The following is a 20,331-nucleotide window of genomic DNA, read 5'->3' as shown; positions in this document are numbered from 1 at the left end:
ATTTTAGAGTCATATTGGGAAACCCTTTTGGACGCTACAGTATCAGCGGCATGCTAAAGACCGGCTTTCATCTCAGCGCATCTGTTCCTGTATAGTCGGATCGTAGCGATCTCTCGCCCAGAATAATGATAGTTCAATGAGACCAAGTACTAGGGCCCATATGGACAGAAAAAAATGATGTCGGGATTGCAATGTATAAGTACAACTACAACTCCGATGGTTGAAGCATTGAGAAATTCGTAAAAGGGGTAGTACAAGTAACGTAAAAAATTGAAATTGAGCTGAAGCACGCATGTACATACTTAGGATATATTGCGGTATGTATACCCGAATGTTGCCAAGCACTCAAACAGAGTCCTGGTCCTTTTCCTTTTCCGTGCTTGACCTCCCCTCAACCTGCTTCGTCTTCTGGACTACCTCACTAAGCGTAGTCCTACCAACATCCTTGCCAATCTTCCAGGCAGAGAACGCATGTCCCTGTTTGAAGATCTCCTCAATTTCTTCCAGAGAACGACCAACAGTCTCGGGGTACATGAAAAAGACGTGAATGAGACCAGCAACGTTGAAGGTAGCAAAGACAAAGTAAGTCTTGTACGCAATGTTCGCAAAACCCGGGGGTGTAGCCCATGCCAAAGCGAAATTGAAAATCCAGTTCGTGGCAGTTGCCATAGCGACCGCTTTGGACCGAACTTTGAGCGAGAACTACAAAAAACGGGTGATCAACAAAAAAACAAAACACGTAACTTTGCGGGAAGCAAAAAAAAAGGGGGGGAATGGGCTTACAATTTCGGCAGGGTAAGTCCACGAGACAGGTCCCATAGTGACGGCAAAACTGCAGACGAAGAGGTACGAGAGGACGATGATACCCTTCGTAGCCGAACCTTGCCCTTCAATAACCCAAACACGGGCATTGTCAACTACCCCCCAGTGTCCAAGACGACCTTGAAGACCACCGACAAGGTAGAGGAAGAAAGCCATAGCAGTCAATCCACAGAGAAGCATCGGACGTCTTCCCCACTTGTCAATGTAGATGATGGCAGGAACGGTCATCGCGACGTTGAGCACGTATTGAACAGATGCGGCGATCAGACCCGCTTTCCGTCCAACAAGGCCAATGCCACGGAAGACGTAGGTAATGTAGTACCTGTCAAAAGATGATCGTTTAAAAAACCGTGGCGCCTCCCAAGTATCAAATACACCACTTACATCATAACGTTCATGCCAGTAAGTTGAGACCACATCTGGAGAGACATACCGAGCATGACCCTACGAGGATTGTTGCCTCTGAAGAGATCCATGTAGGACTTGGCACCTTCTTCCCGCTCGTAGATGACCTGGTGCCTGATTTCCTCAAACTCGAGCCTTACGAGCTCATTATTCTTGTCACCTCCACCGTGGAGATCAGCAAGGATCTGTAACGCTTCTTCGTCCCTGTCGTGGTCCATCAACCAACGAGGGGACTCGGGGAAGAACGTCATTCCGAAGAAGAGCACTATGGCAGGGATCATTTGAAGACCCCATGGAATACGGAAGGAAGCCGTCCCGTCAATGTCAGAGCAACCGAATTGGATGAAGTATTGGATAAGGATACCCCAGGTGATAGACCATTGTTGGAGGGAGACAAGTCGACCACGGATGGCTGGAGCTGTGACTTCGGATTGGTAGACGGGAACGATGGAACTTGAGATACCGACGGACAAGCCAGAAATGACACGACCTGCGACGAGCATACCACGGTTCTGTTCCAGTTCATCAATCAATAATGAAAAAGGATGAAAAGCAAGAGAGTACATACCACGGAAGCACATTGAAGAATTGATCCTATGACCCAAACGACTGCAGCAAGCATAATCGAATATTTTCTTCCCAGACGATCACCGAGGTAACCAACTAGAAGAGCACCCACAAGGGAACCAGCTGGCATGGACGCAACAATGGCACCCTGGGCAGAATCATTGGGGTTGCCAAATTGTTTCAGGTAAAATGGGTTGGTCAACACTCCGGACATGGACGAGATGTCCAGACCGAAGAGACCACCACCGATACATGCGAACGAACCGACGATGTACTATCACTGGCATTCAGCATACAAACATCCTTTGTATCTTATTTTACTGGAAACATACCGGATTCGAAGCGATACGAGCACTGTACTATAAATCGGGAACCGAAATCAGCTCAGAAAAAAAAGGTAAACCATGCATGTACTCACTCCCATGTTGACTTTGCCTGTTGTCGGTAGGAGGGAAAGGCTAAAAGGAAGCAAGGAGAAATAGTGGATGAGGGGTTTCTTCTTATAGATTCTGGAGCCGGAATCGGCGATAAAAAGTCATGGGACCCCAGATGGAGACCCCATGAATAACTAGAATAAATATATTCCATCAAATGCGGGAATCGCACAATTTCAGATGGCCATTGAGGACAAGCGTGATGATGGAAGGTGAGCGTGGACACGCGCATGACGAGGTTACCTCGCTTGTGTACGACGCATCCTCGCGTTTTAGGGTTGCAGGTCGAGTTTTTTTAATGCATTGGGCGTTTAGACGGTAGATTTCTCCGCCCCCCATCTTGTGGACGACTGTGGCTTGTAGCCCATCTACAGAGGAAGCGATCTTTAGAGTCATATCCTTAGGAAGGGGAAATGTCAGTGCGTAACATGTCTACCTTCAAATCTAAGGAGTGGCTTACGGAAGAATGAAACACTGAAACACTGAATCAGTGTGCACCATGTGCTCGTCTGACCACGATATTTTACCACCTCCTCGCGTCGGCGGCTACGAGCTCGGTGTAGATGGTCCGCGTATGTATGTACATACGGTATATGAGTTTGAAGAGTCGAAACGAGTGCCTGAGGAAGATCTTTGTATCAGTTGAGGTGTTTTAATCGATTTCGCCACTTCGTGGTGTGGTGCTGTTTCGAGTAAACATACCCAATGGGACCCATCATATGTCATTGTGGTGTCATTGTGGTATACCCGAACACTATTGCCAATGAAGGTACAACGCCGCCGGATCTTCAGGTTATTGGGTTTGAGTCGCGTCGCGTCTAGTTCCAGCCAGTTGCCACCAAGTCTACCACTTGCAGTAGAGCGCCCCGCTGTTTATACCATCACTGCACCTTTCCGAGAAGATATAGAGATGAACGCAACAAAGTTCATACTTGCCGCAAGGGCTTTTATTCTTCTTCGCGGCAGTGTGTCTACTTGTGCCTGGAAATCACTCGGGGTTCGAAGGCTGGTCGGCGGAGGTGGAGTAAATTAGGGGTAGCACGGCTGCGATCTGAAGGAACATACGGGTAGTCAAGAATCGACTGGAAGCTGCGTGAACTGGAGTTTTCACGGACGCATCACTTCTAATCTACCCGTGTGGCCTCTACCGCAAGACCATCGAAATGTACTTGAAGGAACCCGTCCAGTAGAATTGCCTTGGGTGCCTAAGGTACTAAGTATCATAGATCAGGCGAAGCATACGTATTTTGGGAGTGTGGTGCTAATTTCGGGCTCGCTGGGAGACAAGTCCTTGGAAAGGTGGATAGAAGTTTGGTCAAGCTCAGCCTCGTGAGACTGAGATGGTCCAGCGCATGGATATTTGCTGACTCGGTCTGTTACTGTCGCGTAAATTGGCGTAAATTGGGACCTCTGGTTAGAGGAATCTTACCGAATATCCAATTGCAAGCTATTTCTTCTCTGAACAGGTACGATCCCGACTGCACCCGATTTGCCGTATGTCGTACGGAGGGTTTCGTTAACGTTCGGGACGACGAGAAGGTCCAGAGCCAAATGGGCCTAGAACGGTCTAGGCCTATGAGGGTCTAGACCGTCGCTGAGTCATCAGTCGATCGCTTGCACCTTGCACTTTATTGAAGAAAAAAATTGTCAAGTACAGCTCGTCAAATAATCTACAATAATTAGAATTACCAGGAAGACTGTTTGCCAGCTCACGACGGCCTAAATGAGTCTCGTAAATGGGTTGTAGGTCCCGGGAAGCGTGTGGGAAACGGGCCGGATTAAGCGGGTTTGATGGCGCTCTTTGATTCACAGCTACGAGCTAGGCCTTTATGAACTCTACGTCTTCGACATCCACTCAGAACTTTTCCGAATTCCCCCTTCCCTCTCACGCCAGAAACTCTTCTACAAGCTCCCACTGGCCTTCAGATAACGGGGCGTACTATCACCAGCAAAATTCGCATCACAATCAGGTTCCTATACAGCCGAGACCGCAAATCAAGCGCGAGCCTCAGCCGATCCTTCCTCTTCTTCCTGACCACAAATCGAACTTGAATAAACAAGAGATGGAAGATTCTATGCCCGCTACCAGCGATTTTGTCAAGAAATTGTACAAGTACGGTCGTCTCTTCTGCCTGATCGTTGGGGTACTCATCCATGCTATTCTAGAATGCTGGAGGACAAATCATTCCAGCACGTCGTATGTTGGGGTCCTGCAGGTGACTGTTTTGTCGTCAAAGTATACATCTGCATTCCCGTCTTTCCATGAGGTTGCTTACGGTAAACCCAGGACATGAACGAGTTTACAAAGTCTATATTACCGAAACTTTTCAAACATTCAAATTTTGCAAGTTTCGTCCGTCAGCTCAACAAGTATGACTTCCACAAGGTACTGTTAACCTTTTCTTCCTCCCTCATGCCCACCGGTTTTTCTTAGGTCAAGAACACCGATGACAATTCATTTGGGGAACACGTAAGTAAACCTTCGTTACTGCGCTCCTTTCGTCTCGTCACATCGTCCGTTTACCAGGCATGGACATTCCGGCATCCAGACTTCCACGCTGATCGCCGTGAAGCATTGGAAAATATCAAACGCAAAGTTCCCACCTCACGCAAATCGACTGGCACCAGCTCCGTGGCCACTACTCGGCCTTTAGCTGATGGTCAGAGTAGAGCCGGAGGGAGCGGGAGCAGGAGTGGAAGCCCTGGTCCCAGTGGATATTACGGCCAAGGCCAAGGCCATTATTCAGGTAAATTAGTCAGACATACTGACGGCGTCGCACGCCTTATCCGATGGTACAACTAACAAAGCCTCCTCGTTAGATTCATATCAAATCAATACTCTCCAAACCCAAATTGACCGACTGACGGCGTCTCATGAGGAGTTGTCCTCACATATACGGAGTTTGGAGAGGAATATCGGTGGTTTAGAGCGGAATTTGGGTGGCTTGGAGAGAAACTACCATGAGGTTGGTTGTTTGCTTTGCTTCCCCTTATTGGTCTGAGTGTAACTGTCGTGACATTTGCAGGTTCTAGTTGAAATGGTTGGGTTTCAACGAAACATGTCCCAGCAAGACACCGTCATGCAAGGACTGGTCGAGTGGGTTTTGCGAACTGGGCCAGGGGGAGGTGAGGGTGAGTAGGAAATATTAATGAAAAAACCCCCCTTCTACCCTACCCTCTTACATGTAATTGTCCCGTTCTTTTGGGCCTTTGCTCGAAACACAATGACCTTCACTCATCTCAATATCCTTTCCCCCCTCATTTCATTCGTAAAAGAAAGTATACTGACTTTTCTTCTCTTACCTTTTCCATGTCTCCCATCAAATTGTCAAATAATGTACCTTCTATGGTTCCATATCTTACTACAAACAAACGCAAAAACACCGAAATTCAAAACTTTATTTCATCCTGTTGCCATGGCGTTCCGTTTGGCTTCTCGTGGGGAAACATCGAACTGGTCCCTACCGTTCCGCTGGCTCTTTTCAACCCTTCTGCTCTAATTCTGGACCTCTGGTCGATCTTTTTTTTGCTCTCCCATGCTCTTTCGCGACTTGGAACCTCGTTTTCCTTCTGGCTTGCTGTCGTCTGCCCCACTCCCTCCAATTGGTCTGGACTCCGGCTTACTTCCCGCTGTCGCGTAATCCTCGTCTGTTCGATTCTTTATGATCTGTTCTGGATGATCTTCCCCAAAATCGGCCTTCGCTTACATTCAATTGCTTACGTCTAGGCAAAGGCAAAGGTCCGGCTCTAGACCTCTCTTCGAGCTCCACATCCCAATTAGACTTTCCTCCCTCAACTTCAACAGCACCTTCCGCCGCTTCCCTCCCATCCCTACCTAACTTCTCGCAACCTCAGCGGTCACCGCCATTCGGTGACTCGACATCCGCTCCTCCTCCTCCCGACTTTCGAGATGCCAAGGGAAAGACGGCTTCGACGACCCTGAATGAGCTCAGTAGGAGAGTGAACGAGCTCGGTCCGCAGGGGAGCAGTGGTAGTAGTGAACGTGATCCAATGCAGAGACCGCCATCGAGGATTTGGACTGCCGCTGCGAATGCGGGGTTGATCAATCCTGATGGGACGTTAGGCTCAGGCCCAGGTTCAGGTCCAGGTTCAGGTACCGGAGCCGGTGAGTTTGGGGTGGGCTTCGGTGGTCCCACTGGTCCTGGCTCTGGTGGAAATGGTCAAACCACCCAGATGGGTCCGGGGGGAACAGATGTATCTCCCCGCCCAGTAAAGATCACGTCTAGACAAGAGGCGTTGGAGAGGATTGAAGAGCTTCAGAAGATGAGACCTGCAAGTGCGGGGTTTTTAAGCAACGCAGCTGCCAAGCTGGTTGGTGGTCTGGATATGTTTGGGATGTTACGGTCCACTGGGCAGTTGTCGACATCCAGGGAGGAACAGCGGACGGAAAAAGAACGGAATGAGGACCGCAATGAAGGTTCGTCCTCTGAAATGGAAGATATGGTTATGCCGACGACGAGTTCTGGTGCCGGGCGTTCTTCTTCACAACAACATCAAGGAGGTTACCTGTTGGGAGCTGCGGCGACATCTGCGACGAGATCTGGTCCTTGGTCGCACACCGGTGAAAGGACTGCTTCGACTTCGAGCACCTCCCCGAGTAGCGCTAGCGATCCGGCTTCTAGTTCGCTCTTCCAAGACTTTGCGAGTACGGGAATGACATTGAATGATCATGCTGCTTTGGAGGTTTACACGGTAGGCCATTTGATGCCCAAGAGTGCGGTGGATGATATGAGTGGAAATTGGTCGTTTGATAATTCGTTGATGGGAAGTGGGAGTGGGAATACAAGGTTGTTCAATGGCGGTTCGACAGGTATGGTGGATTCTCAAGAGTCGAGGAGTGGTGATGGGTATACTCACACTCATACCCCTTCTACCGCCACCTCCTCAAACACAGGCGGTACGAAGAAACTCAGCGTCCGTCGGTCAACATTCGTACCAGGCTGGACGGTATCGCCGAGGGTGTTATTGGTGGACGACGATGCAGTCAGTCGAAAACTTAGCAGCAAGTTCTTGCAGGTATTTGGATGTAAGATTGATATTGCTGTCGATGGTGTCGGAGCGGTGAATAAGATGAATTTGGAAAAGTATGATCTGGTACTGATGGTGAGTGGCTTTCGCTCCTTACATCCTCTCACTTGTCGATTCAAATCGCTTACTTGTCATCGAAGGACATTGTGATGCCCAAGTTGGACGGAGTGTCGGCGACCTCCATGATACGGAAATTTGACCATATGACCCCTATCATCTCAATGACGAGCAATGCCAAACCGAATGAGATAATGACCTATTATTCCTCAGGTGCGTAATTCCCCATACGTTCGTGTCCCTTCAACTCAACGACTGATGCGACCAGGGATGAATGATATCCTACCAAAGCCCTTCACAAAACAAGGGATGTTGGACATGCTCGAGGTGGGCTTCGCAGATGTTCTCAGCGAACGAATCATCCTCACACTTTTCTCTCACCCACGTAGAAACATCTCATGCATCTCAAGGTAATCCAACAAATGTCTCGCGTTCCTAGGTCCCTCGGAATTCCACCACTGTCAGATGCTAGTTTTGAACAAGCCATGACTTCCCAAGCTGCTCTCTTCCAACAACAGCAGCAGCAACAACAACAACAGCAAAACATGGTGAACGGATTATTGGGAATTCCCCCAGGATCCCCGTCCTCTTCCTCCGGAATGCTATTTGACCCTGGCAATCCATCTCTTTCCCTCACTACTTCCAACGACAGAGACGATTATTTTACTCCTTCAAATCCATTTGCCGGGATGGGTTTGACAGACGAGCAGTATAATACGATCTTGGCGGGATTGGTTAGTGGGGAATCGTTTTCGGGAAGTATGGGTGTGATGGGGATGCCCAGTAATAACTTCGATTCGTCTGGTGGGATGGGACAAAAACGGCCGTTGGATGATCGCGACCTGAGTATGAGAAGTGCTAAGAGGGGGAGGTTCGAAGTGGTAGAGTAAAGAACCGTTTTGGAACGTCAACTAAGTGGTATGCAGGGAGTTGGTCGCTCTTTCGTTTTATTTTCCTGTTCCTTTCGGGCTTCTAGAGACTCGATAATGTAATATTCTAGCCGTTTTTCTAACGTTCATAGTTTTGTGTAGCTCTTACTCCTCTTACTTTTCCTCGCTGTCTACTCGTTATCGTCGGGGTGGTATCATGTTCTGTATTTTAGTATCTGTCTGTATTTGTAATGTTCAAAAATATGTTTGAAACTTCCACTAGATAGGTGAAAAACATGAGCGCTGCAAATATGCATATGTAGGTCCTCAGTCATATAACTGTCAAAGTCATTCCGCTGGGCCGGGCCATTCTCACGATTGAAGCGTTCTTCGCTCATGACCACCTCCTCGCCCTCGATAAATCCACCCCTTCCGTTCTTGCGTTCTTAGAAGGGGAATTGATACCTCTGAGTTTGCTCGCTTTTTCCAGGAAACTGAGTCCCAACAACGATGATAGTTGACATTTGCGAATTTTAACGGTCTGATTTATACTCTTCCTTTTTGTCTACGTTGCGTTCATTGAATCAAACCCAAGGTACGTACTGTCTTCAATTCTAACGAAACTATACACTTAATTTCCGAGTCGGTCAAAGTTTCGCATTCGACTCAAGACGCTACCAACGCAGTCTCTAACACGGGAAGAAAGCACGCTCATGGTTGCAACGCTGGTTCTTGAGCACATGTGCGAACTGGCAAGAAAAGGCATATGTACTGCCTGTGATAATGCATATTCCGATCAGACGAATCTCGTATTGAGCAGCTACGATCCCCAAACCGGTATCCGTGGAAGGATGACCGTCACATAGAGCATCCGAATCTAAGGAGTGCCGAACACGATCGTACAAGTGCTTCGGGACACTTCTTCGCACCTCATGTTAATAACCTTCCTTGGAGTACAAGGGACCATTATATGCCACCTGGACAAAGCTACTCCTTCAGCTCACACTCCTGGGATCTTCCTACAAGCCCCACATAATCTAAGTGAATTTGATCTTTTTCTCTCTTTCCACCATCGTCTTGGCATCCAGTGCGGCGCGTACATTCACCGTACACAATGCCTGCCCTTTCACGATCTGGTAAGTTCACAATGATAATTTGACATTCCATCTGGATGATTGACGAGTCGACTCTAGGCCTTCGGTAAGACACCGCGGTCCCCGCTCTATTCTCCTGGCTCAGTCTTCGAATGTAGATTCTCACCGACCTTCATGCTGGGAGAGCTGTCCCCAACTTTGCCACCGGGTATGTGATGTTATGCCTCTGGGTAGAGATAAATTTAGTTTTTATCCCAATTCATGATCACCAGTTGGACAGCCCCACCTCGGTCCAAAGTGACATTCAGTGTTCCTGACAACTGGACTGCCGGACTTATCTGGGGTTAGTCTCACCACCGATAGCTGCTGGTAAAGTTCGTGTAACTGCTACCTTTAGGGGCGTCGTGACTGCGATATGTCCAAACCTGGCCCCAAAAACTGTCTCACCGGCGAATGCAATGGAGGTTTGGAATGCGATCGCAACAGCGGCGTCGTATGCTTTCTCATGATCCTAGTTTACGATTCCAACTGACGTATGATCAATTATAGGGAGTACCCCCTGCAACTGTAGCGGAGTGGACATTGTCCGCCAACCCCAACGTTCCCGACAACTACGACGGTGTGTGACTTAAGCCCAATGTTGCGTTTTGAAATGCTCATAGGCAACACAGTTTTCCCTTGTCGACGGTTATAACTTGCCTGCAAGGTTCCCTTCCTTTAGTTCGTGTCCAGAGTCGTTCAACTCAAAAAATACCTTGACAGGATCTCGAACAACAAAGGCTATCCAGTAGCCGAATGCGCAAAGGATCTGGGCCCTAATTGTGAATAATTATCATCAAGGGTAGAAGATGACTCACGGAGCGTATTTTCTAGGCCCCGCTCCTCTCAAAGGGCCATTCGACAGCGATGGGTTCCCAGTAGGGTGCAAATCTGCCTGTGTATGTCTCCAATCTACATTCATATTCCACCCGTTAACACTATCTCCCTTCAGTTCACCAACCTAGACAGTAACCCCCGTATGTTATTCGCAGCCAATTTTCTAGAACTTATTTGACTGATATAAATTCCCTCAGAGAACTCTGCTAACTGCTGCACTGGATCCCATAATACCCCCGAAACTTGCCCCGCTAGTGGAGGTGCCTTCTATAGCTACTTCAGTACGTTCTGTCCCTTTTTCGGGTTCTGTTGACTCGGTGCCAAACTTTGACCGTTTATTACAGAGAACAACTGTCCGAGGTTCTACGCCTATGCCTATGGCGAGCACAGTAGGACTGCCTTATTCACCTGTGACTCCAAGCTCAAGGCGGACTACACCTTGATTTTCTGCCCTTGAAAAATGTACTTATCTGGGCATCGAGGGGATTCGATGTTATGCGTACTCTTTATCCCCATTCTTGTTTCGGTAGTTAACGGTCGCACAGTATGATGTTCGTGGTTTTTCGATCAGTGCACAACGGTGCATTGTTACGGTGATTACAGTTTTCAACTCGTCGGAAGCCGGATACATATATGTATTATAGGGAAGTGACACTGATGTCAATGTACGGAGAGAAAATTATTGGAGACTGCAAGATTTACTTGCTCGAACCCCCCATTTCACAGGGCATCCATCCTACTTAGTACCCCGGGCCGGTAACCGTCTCTTTCCTCGCTGCCAGCCTACCATCCAGGCGTCGACAATGCCAAGATCGTGGCCGTCTTTCCCTTCAACGACTCCCCGAATTCAACATCATTAAGCCCAAGGCGTTGATTTAAGAGTGTAACCGATCGACCGCACGTCCATCTCCTGACAAGTACTAGCCAAAGACTGTAGAACGGCCATTTGTAGTACTGCGTCGGAGCGGGCAACCGTCGAAAAGGATACCTATGTACATGGCCCGTTACAGGTCTACCGTTTACTTAGATGACTCATGGGTCAGCGTGGTAATAGATGCCCTTCCGTGTCTCTGTCGGAGTTCCCATAGATGATAGCAACGAGAAACAATATCCTCGGGAAACCACCAGACGATACTGACAAACTAGGGTGGGGTCAATTCCTCGGCCGTATCCTTAACTTCTTTTCACCTTGATATAAAAAGCCCAACACGACCCCCCCTTCGACCTCCTCAAACCTTCGCAGCTTCTCAGTACTGAACAACTACAACTTCTTCATCATGAAAAACCTTTTTGATACGAGTTTCGGCGAAGCACTCGTTCATCTTTTCGTTCCTCTTCATCATGTGGTGAGTTAGACTTCCAAGAGAGCCCCCTGGGTTAATTCTTATCAAAAAACAAAAAGGCATCGGGGATACACTGCCAAGATTCATGTTGTAAGAAAGAGAGCGATGGCTGAGAGGATCGACAGTGGAGGTTGCTGGAGGTGTGTGCACTTTCCACAGTCGCGACTCCGTCTCTTGAGCGCTGATCCCAAGGCTCCAAAAGTCAATTTGCCTGGAAACGAACAAACTATCGGACCTGCCTTTGTACCCATTGTACCATTGTACCCAACTATACCCCCTCGTACTAGACTCCAGCTTGTAGTATTAAGTATACGTATCTTAGACCCTCTTAATATTCATGAAACGAAACACAGGCGATGGAATACAGACTCGCAGAATCTAGAGAAACGTGTAAGATGCTCTGCTTCAATAAAACATTAGGAACAGTAGCCAAAGTCAGGACTCAGAGGTTATCAGGAAGCTTGAAAACTCAAGCCTAAAGTGAGCACCCAAGGTTTGCTTCGTCCTTCCCTACAGACGTTGGACACATTTTCTGTGCCGTCCGAGTCCTCGTAATGAAGCTGAAGCTATCCAGCAGACGGTAACCCTTCCGGATAAAGGCATCCGTAAGTCCTTCCGTTTAGACTTCTACCGCAATTTGGTGATGCAATCAAGGTACCGAAAGGTGATTCCATCTCCTATCAAGTTTTGTCCAAAAGATTTCCAGCGGAGTCGGGTAAGAGGAAGATTTAATCGATTGAATTTAGAATCGCAATAAAATAGACCTGAAAGCTCAAGAAAGTGAACGCCGAGGACCACAGTATAATCGACGAAGTCGGAGTAAGATTGACTCTTGAGGTGAATGTGGCCTTTGTTTATTGGTTGAGGGGAACCAGAATTTGAAGGTAGAAATGGGAGAGAAAGACAACTGGCTACTTTAGGGCAGGCTCCCTGGGAACCACTGATGCGCTTGCGGTGAGTCGGTGACCAAAGTGCACCAACCACCAGCAGACTCAAGACTTCATCAAGCTTCAAGGTCTTCAACTGAAAATATAGGTTGCGCAGCGTCTTCCTGAAGGAACCCGAAAATGCTACTATCAGCCGGCAACAAACTGGAAAAGAGGCGTCCCAGGAACTAATAGCAGGTAACGATGGATATGCCGAGTCGAGCACAAACCGTACACGAAACCTCTATGGAATGAATAGGGCGGGAAGACTCGTGTCTGAGAAGATCCTCGGAGACCAGTAACTCGAGAATATGAATATCATATGAACACGTTGTCCTCTCCTCCTCGGCCGTCTTATTCCTTTTAGAATACGCAGAGCCTCAGACATTTAGGTATAAAGAGGCCATCCTGACCACCAACGAGTCTCCAGACCTTCACGGGCTACTACTTAAAAACTTCCAAACATGCTCTCGAGGAACCTCTTGGATACGAGCTTCGGAAACGCGCTCGTTCATCTCTTTGTTCCACTTCATCATTCGGTGAGTCCAGACTCTGACGTGGTGGTACAGGAGAAGTCGAAGCTGATGATCGTTATCTTACCTAGTCCTCTGGTATACATTGTCAAGATGAATGTTGCAAACGAGGGGGTGATTCTGAGAGAGAACATTAAACCTGTGGAGGAGAGTGGTCTTTGGGTTCACCAGTATGTGTACTTGCACTGTTCTGATTTGAGTCGTTCTGAGTCTGATTAAAATTGAATTCATGGTCAGAACGACGAATTTTCATTCCCTGAAGAGACTAGGTTGTCACGATTGCGATTGTACATATGGCTACGCGGATTCTTTTGTTGTATTGTGATTACTATGTCCTATCCCCTACTACTCATTAATCAATTGACCAGTCTCTTGGTGAAGATCTTTTCCCGTGTAGGAAGATTGAACGTATTATATATGTACGCTGGGTACTATATAATGTCTGAAACGTTCCTGAACTGGAGCGAATGCGTGGCCTGGTGCTTGAGGTCGAGATTGTGAATGGCAGAGGTGCGAGCTATTAAAGACGCATCCAAAGCTCTTCGAACGGAGGATGTGACTAATCTAATCTAATCTAATCTATACAAGTGTCGGGTTGATACGGGCATTTCATCTTTTCTCCCTTCACCTCCAGTACAATCCACATTCTTGACGGGGAGTTATGCACCCGGAATGGGCCTGATAGTGCGTACGATATCCAGTTGTCACTGAAATGGAAATGACTGCATTTATTCCAACGCTGAAGCTGAGACCCCGACTCAAGTACTCAAGTACTCACAGCTGATGCGCTTGCAATTGGCCATGTCCTTGGACGATATATGTACCTCAAAAATTCCGACTCCGGATTCCGCACCACATGGGTCAGAACCGCGCTTGACTTTCGTCTATACAGTCGCCTCTCTTTTTCTATACGAATCCGAGTCATGGATTGGATGTACAGATTCGGATGGAACCGTCTTGGGGCAGCCTGAGAGTATTGGCTCTACTCTTTAATAATACAATCGAAGACACTCAGATTAGCAGGCGTCATGTACGCTCACATCTTGAAACTTTTTCGAAGACATGCCAGGGAAGTTTCTTACGGAAGTCCGAAAAGAATCAAGGACTGCATAGAAGTAATCAAACGGCGTTCAAACTTCAAGTAAGGCTGCATTAGCGCCTCTTCACTCTCATGGGGTAAGAGCGCACTGGTTAGTGTATTCAGAAGTCTGCAAGGAGTTTGGCGTTTACAATTGCAAGCTTTCCCTGCAGGCGTGATAACACGGTCACTACGGAAAGACTGAAACACTCTAATTGGTGACCTCGAAGGGTTTGATGCGGGGGAGGCCGACCAGACCGGAGTACAAGTATATAAGGCGAGTACTCGCTGAAAACATTCTCTTTATTTTTCCACCCCTTCTGCGATGTCTACAACGTCGGCAAGGAGTCTCTCGCCTGAGCACGACATCCCTCTCAGGCAAATCAAACGGGCCACTTCTCCCAGTCGATCAGTTCTTTCTTTCAGGCATCTCAACTATCAGGTCTCCCAGAAGAGAGGCAAGACTAAAACTTTGGTGGACGACGTTTCAGTGGATGTCAGGTCTGGAGAGCTATTGGCTATCATGGTACGTTCAATCTCCCTCCGATGTCGCGTGCATTCATTCAGTTCAACTCTGCAGGGACCATCCGGCGCTGGTAAGGCTTTCTGAAACGTTACTATCGAGGAGCTAACCCATTCGCGTCTAACTAAAGGGAAGAGCACATTACTTGATTTGATGGCGTTTAGAAAAGCATCTACATCAGACTCAATCGTTAGTGTTCCTGACGTAGAGCGCTCTGGACTCAAGTGCTCATTTAGTTTTCAGGTTTCCCTCAACGGGGACCACCTCGATGCAAAAAGGATGTACAAAATCTCTGCCGTTGTTGAACAAGAAGACGCGTTACTAGGAGTGCTTACTGTTCGAGAAACAGTTTCTTACGCGCTTCGACTTCAGTATGTTTTTTGTACTTCACTCTCTGGGGTATGTGTCCTGATGTACCAATGTTCAGTTCCCCGATGATGTCGAGAAAGGCGGTCAACGATCGCGTATTGCGCGTGTTGACAGCCCTAGGTCTTCTGGGTTGCATGAACCAGCGCATTGGAACCCCAATATCGAGAGGTATTTCTGGAGGTACGTCGTGGGTTTTTCTATCTTGTTTGGCAAGAAAAGTTATGACGGAGTCCACTAGGTCAGAAAAGACGAGTTACTGCTGCTTGTGCAATGGTCACCTTTCCGTAACCCGTTCTTCTTCCTATTGACTCCGTTCATCACTCACCGGAGCATCTCTAGACGGATTCTTTTTTTGGACGAAGTGACATCTGGCGTATGTGAACCCTTCTGATTCAGAACCCCTTCTAATTCGCCTCTAGCTAGATAGCACTTCAGCTCGGGAAGTAATGTCCGCGATCCGGAATCTCGCTGTTGCAGAGGGAATGATAGTCATCGCCACAATCCATCAACCATCGCTAGAGACCCTCTCTCAGTTCACCGATCTTATTCTCCTTGCCCATGGCCAAATTTGCTACTCGGGTGCTGTCGACGGTCTCGAGAGTTTCTTTGAAAGGTGGGGGAAACCGGTCAATAAATTCGTCAGTTTCCTTCCAGAGCTCTTGCGGTTATTTAACAGCTATCACTAACACTAAACTTCAAGTCTACACCTTCCGAACACGCTATGAACTTCTTGAACGACGACTTCTCCGTTTCTACATCACCCGTTGACGCAACTTCTTCAACAGCTGCAGCGTTCCGACGACGCTACCTCTCCACTATTTCACTCAACGATCCGAATTCTCAATCGAGTTCTTATTCGCTTGCGACGGAAAAACCGACCATGTCCTCGGGGATCGGACAAGACGGACGTGACGTAGGGAAAGCTGGCATATTGGGGACACTCTTCTGGAACACTTGGGTGCTCTCTGAAAGGTCCGCGGTCAATTATGCCAGAAACCTTTTGGCGTATGGCGTTCGGGCTGGAATGTATGCTGGTGAGGAATCTTTCGTTTGGATGAGGGACTGAAATGGTACTTATTCCCGTGTCATTTTCCAGGAATGGGCCTTATGTTGGCGTATGTCTTCGTTTTGCGGGCTTTCTCAAGGATAGCTCAATATCTCACTGCAGGACCATATGGATTCGTTTAGGAACCAAGGACTCGACCATAAACGACCGTCTCTCAGTCCATTTCTACAGTGCGGCGTTCCTTTCTTTTGTGAGTGGTTCTGATCTTTCTTTACGGACCTTCACATGACTGACCCCGCTTCCAAACTCCGTGGTCATGTAGATGTCAGTTGCGGGCATCCCGTCTTGTAGGTGGCGAATCTTCCATTTTATCGATGCCCGATGTTGACATTTCATAGTCCTAGAAGAACGATCGGTGTTTTTCCGTGAGACAAAGAATGGGTTGTATTCAACACTTCCATTCGTGCTGTCCAATACGCTCGTGAATTTGCCCTTCCTCTTTGCGTGTGTAGTACTGTTCTTGGTGATCTGTTATTGGGCCATTGTAAGTTTCTGATTTCCTCCTTCTCCTGTACTTTCAGCTGACTTTTTTTTTGTGTGTGTCTAGGGTCTTCATCCAGGAGCTGCGGCCTTTTTCCGATACCTCGCATTTTTGTACCTCACCATCTTCGCCGCCGAAACACAAGTGTTGATCGTTGGTGCCGTGATACCTATTTTCGTGGCTGCACTCGCGATCGGTTCTTTGTATGTGGTTCCTTTTCTTTTTTTGTTTGAGACCGCTTTTGACTTGATTTCTGATGCAATAGTATGAACGGGTTCTGGATGAGTGTTGGTGGATATTTGTGCGTCTTTCTTCTCTTCTACCCATGTCGGTTTTCGGGCTTATAGGCGTGCGATGTGCATGTAGCATCAAGGCACGGTCGTTACCTAGATTTTGGTACTATTCGTTCCATTTTATGGATTATCAACGTTATGCGTTTGATCTCTTATCGAATGTGAGTATGACTGATTCTTCGCCCTGCCAAATAACTTCTGACCACTTTATCTCTTTAATGTTTGCGATTTTAGTCTGATCTACGAGGGCTGGTTTTCCAATGTTCGAACGCGTGCCAATGTGCCTATCCTTCGTCGACGCCGGCTACGTGTACTGTGTCCGGGGATGATGTGCTTGAGTATTTGGAGATTCGGGATATAAAGTATGGGAAGTGGATTGGGGTTATGGTTGGGATTAATGTGGTTTATAGGATTTTGTGAGTGTCGTGTTCTTTGTGGAATGGGGGCTATCGGGCTTTTTTTTAGATTCTTTTGATCATTATCGCTGATTTCATTTTGTTTGTGGTTTAGGCTTTATGTCGCGCTTAGGCTACGAACGGAGTGAAGAATGATGAGCCTATTCATGATCATGAAGTCATTCATTTTACTGTACAACGCTTCCGTTACATTTGATAGGATATTCTTTGTGTAACTATAATTACAAAATCAATCTTCATGATTATACAAGGGACAAAACCATAAAACCTCGGAGAATCTGAATGGAACGAGGATCCATCCACGCAAATGTGATTTTGCTCCAAGGAACTTGTCGGACTACTAAACAGCATAAAGTATGTAAACCAAAAATGACCGAAAATGGGGGAGGGGCGGACATGGCTACCCAATGCGCCTCGCCCTCGAATTACGTTTGTGATTTCTAGCTCTTCCAACTCCTCCAGAATTCTGATTTTCGTTTCGCAGACATTCATGAACACCACTGGCATCCACCATCTCTTCAATCCATGTTCGCGGCTGTGCCGGTGCAACAATCTCCCACTCTCGAACAAGCTTCTTGATATCAGTGCTAAGAGCATTCAGGTAAGGACTGTCATCGATAGGGAAAATATTGAACTCGTCTTCAGAAGTGTCGCCGAGTATATCTGTGTAGTCTATGAGTGGTGATTTATCGAATTGATGAGGGGAGGTGTCGAGTGGTATAGGTGTTCCAGGTCCTTCCGATTTAAAGCCAGGGCCTCCAGGGTCAGGATTGCCTGAAAGCATTATCTGCTGCAGGTACGTATGCGTTCTAGGTCGTTTTAACGGATCCTCATCCCAACATAATTCGACGAGGTTCCATATGTGGTTGGGACACCAGCCTTCGGAAGGTCTCTCTGGTCTCATCCGACGAACGCTAACTTGATAGAAGACAGCCGGGTCAATAAGACCGGAAAAAGGAGGTTTCCCCGTCAAGATCTGGTTCATACAAGAATGTAAGCAGTTATTCCTTCTTTACGATCACAAAGACGCACCTCGAGCACCGTGCACGCGAAAGCATAAATATCTCGAGGTGTTCTGTCTTCCTTCGCATTCTTCTCAACGGTTCCAGTCGAAAATGCGTATACTTCGGGTGCCATCCAGCGAATCGAGCCCTTGATGACACCGGTGGTCGTAGGAATCATCGTGCATTGTCTCCGCGCTTATGGCTGCCAACCCAAAGTCAGCAAAGGCGACAGTGATGTTTTTCGTCTATGTTAAAAATGTATGGAAACTTACGCCTTTGATATCACCGTGCACTATCGGGGGTGGCAGGGTATGAAGGTACTCCAGACCAGCCATGATTTCGCATATCTATCGCGCCCCCGTCAGCAAACGAGTGATCAGTGTGGTCATGAACAAGATCGTACTGGTTGCAGCTTGTCATGATTGGGATTCAATTTCAAAAACGACACGATGTCTCCGTTTCCCATCCACGGAGAGACGAGGCAAAAACCAGAGGGAAATAGTTCTGTGTTCACGCCTAGAAGAGGAAGAATGTTTGGATGTCGGAGTTGAGTCCATATCAAGGCCTCTTGACAGAAGTCCTGAAAGTCGGAAGACCGATAAGCCTAATAGTAACAGGTAATTATCGAAACAATATCACGAGACTCACCGCGATTATCCTTCGTTTCTTCTCCTCAGTTTCCGCCAGATGTACTCGTAAAACCTTTAAGCACACACTCATGTCCCCGGAAGTTCCCTTGTAGATATCCTAGAGACGTTCGTAAGCGTTTTCTGGCGGAGCACCAGGAGCACGATAATCCTACAGCGAACCCTCCACCAGTAAGTGCGTGATTCCCGTTCCGTGTGATTTTGTTCATGAATAATGAAGGAGGAATGGTATGAAATCGCTTCCCCGTCGCTTTGAGGTACTTCATGCAGCGTTTTCGGTAATCATTTTCTAGGCCTGGTTTTTGCAATTCCTACAGATAACCTAAGGGCTTCAGAAGTAATATAAGCCAACATAAGAAGTACGGCGCACCGTGTACAACAATTCAACTACAAACGAGGCAGACGAGGGGTCCCATCTGGAAAATCCAGATTTATTAATTAGTATGAATTAGTACTAATTAATAATAATCGATACTAATTGGCACTAATTCAATTAGTATGAATTCGCTAGGTTATCAAATTAATTCGTACTAATTAGTATGAATTCATACTAATTCATACTAATTAGTAGGCATTAGTAGGTAAATAAATTGTACATACTTCTGTATAGTGTACTATTTTATTACTATACTATATACTACATAGTGTACTGTTTTATTAGTATACTATACTATGATATTTTGAAGTAGAACCTAACTAATTTTACTTACTTACTTACATTTATTAGTATTAGAACTACACTTGTCCGAAATTTTTCAAGTCCGAAATTTTTTCTAAGTCCACTATGCATACAAATATAATAGATATACTTATATATATCCTATTAAAGAGTTACAATAAGGTTATAGTAGTAACGGTGCTTATACTTATAATTTTCCTTAGACCGGGATTGAACCTGGTGCTAGCAGTTATGATTGTGTTACACCGGCGGGTACCCCATATAAGCGGTAACTTGTATTTCATCAGTTCCTGGTCAATTTAGATGATTCTGGGGTGGTTTTGGGGGTTTTTCTACCCCCTGAATTCGATTTTGAGCTTATATAATTGTTCCCATCACTCCTTGAAGAGATAGTGCTTGTACTGTGTTGCAAAACAGTGTATATCATGTATTTTAATGAGAACTGATTCAATCCATGTTCATCTGGGATGTTTTCTAGGGTTCTTTGACCCTCTGAATCTGATTCTGGCCTTAGTTATTTTTTCCCACCACTCCCTGAATTGATATCATTGTTTGGCCAGAATTTTAACCATTTCAGCACTGTATAACCATGGTTGATGATAAAAATATTGGAGGTGGGTAGAACTATGTATTTTTGGGTGCTGAACTCGAATTTCCAATCAGCTTGATGATAGGATGTCTCCCTACTGCACTATAAATAAATAAAATTTATTCCAAAATATCGGAAATAATATCCATTTATTCCAATGAAAACTGATCCATTTTGTGTAATCCTGGGCTGGTTTCTAGGGTTTCCTGAC

At 46.7% G+C, this 20,331-nt stretch overlaps 6 protein-coding genes across 6 annotated transcripts; 3 read left to right on the top strand and 3 right to left on the bottom strand.

Moving 5' to 3' along the window:
* Nucleotides 1–152: 152 nt before the first annotated feature.
* On the bottom strand, nt 153–3,764 carry E1B28_005652 (uncharacterized protein). The gene is made up of 8 exons (XM_043150226.1): nt 2,931–3,764; nt 2,689–2,848; nt 2,213–2,627; nt 2,127–2,153; nt 1,796–2,068; nt 1,207–1,739; nt 784–1,144; nt 153–702 (listed from the first exon to the last, which is right to left on the bottom strand). The coding sequence occupies exons 3-8, from the start codon at nt 2,216–2,218 to the stop codon at nt 346–348; spliced, it is 1,557 nt and encodes a 518-aa protein (XP_043011313.1). The 5' UTR covers nt 2,219–2,627; nt 2,689–2,848; nt 2,931–3,764; the 3' UTR covers nt 153–345.
* Nucleotides 3,765–4,028: 264 nt separating this feature from the next.
* E1B28_005651 (uncharacterized protein) lies at nt 4,029–8,480 on the top strand. Its single transcript, XM_043150225.1, has 12 exons — nt 4,029–4,341; nt 4,395–4,464; nt 4,516–4,614; nt 4,663–4,698; nt 4,756–4,975; nt 5,049–5,194; nt 5,255–5,360; nt 5,956–7,059; nt 7,144–7,352; nt 7,418–7,547; nt 7,603–7,661; nt 7,724–8,480. The coding sequence occupies exons 1-12, from the start codon at nt 4,058–4,060 to the stop codon at nt 8,222–8,224; spliced, it is 2,964 nt and encodes a 987-aa protein (XP_043011312.1). The 5' UTR covers nt 4,029–4,057; the 3' UTR covers nt 8,225–8,480.
* Nucleotides 8,481–9,712: 1,232 nt separating this feature from the next.
* On the top strand, nt 9,713–10,630 carry E1B28_005650 (uncharacterized protein; the record flags this gene model as incomplete). The annotated part of the gene is made up of 8 exons (XM_043150224.1): nt 9,713–9,790; nt 9,847–9,916; nt 9,969–9,984; nt 10,060–10,118; nt 10,171–10,235; nt 10,289–10,313; nt 10,371–10,454; nt 10,518–10,630. 8 exons carry the CDS (start codon nt 9,713–9,715, stop codon nt 10,628–10,630), a joined length of 510 nt encoding a protein of 169 aa, XP_043011311.1.
* Nucleotides 10,631–13,582: 2,952 nt separating this feature from the next.
* E1B28_005649 (uncharacterized protein) lies at nt 13,583–17,468 on the top strand. The gene is made up of 20 exons (XM_043150223.1): nt 13,583–13,659; nt 13,721–14,165; nt 14,227–14,579; nt 14,634–14,649; nt 14,707–14,765; nt 14,820–14,947; nt 15,004–15,125; nt 15,184–15,229; nt 15,285–15,318; nt 15,365–15,583; nt 15,646–15,979; nt 16,042–16,060; nt 16,114–16,201; nt 16,274–16,298; nt 16,350–16,495; nt 16,559–16,695; nt 16,758–16,793; nt 16,859–16,946; nt 17,020–17,201; nt 17,296–17,468. Exons 3-20 carry the CDS (start codon nt 14,379–14,381, stop codon nt 17,327–17,329), a joined length of 1,914 nt encoding a protein of 637 aa, XP_043011310.1. The 5' UTR covers nt 13,583–13,659; nt 13,721–14,165; nt 14,227–14,378; the 3' UTR covers nt 17,330–17,468.
* Nucleotides 17,469–17,601: 133 nt separating this feature from the next.
* On the bottom strand, nt 17,602–18,383 carry E1B28_005648 (uncharacterized protein; the record flags this gene model as incomplete). Its single annotated transcript, XM_043150222.1, has 2 exons — nt 17,602–18,177; nt 18,234–18,383. The coding sequence occupies 2 exons, from the start codon at nt 18,381–18,383 to the stop codon at nt 17,602–17,604; spliced, it is 726 nt and encodes a 241-aa protein (XP_043011309.1).
* An 18-nt stretch (nt 18,384–18,401) lies between these two features.
* E1B28_005647 (uncharacterized protein) lies at nt 18,402–19,118 on the bottom strand (the record flags this gene model as incomplete). The annotated part of the gene is made up of 5 exons (XM_043150221.1): nt 18,402–18,407; nt 18,478–18,552; nt 18,609–18,785; nt 18,854–18,952; nt 19,008–19,118. 5 exons carry the CDS (start codon nt 19,116–19,118, stop codon nt 18,402–18,404), a joined length of 468 nt encoding a protein of 155 aa, XP_043011308.1.
* Between the last annotated feature and the right edge of the window lie 1,213 nt (nt 19,119–20,331).

The sequence above is a fragment of the Marasmius oreades genome, chromosome 3, assembly GCF_018924745.1.
Source record: "Marasmius oreades isolate 03SP1 chromosome 3, whole genome shotgun sequence".
Taxonomy (NCBI): domain Eukaryota; kingdom Fungi; phylum Basidiomycota; class Agaricomycetes; order Agaricales; family Marasmiaceae; genus Marasmius; species Marasmius oreades.
The sequence above is the reverse complement of the archived record's forward strand: the minus strand, read 5'-3'. Positions and strand labels throughout refer to the sequence as shown.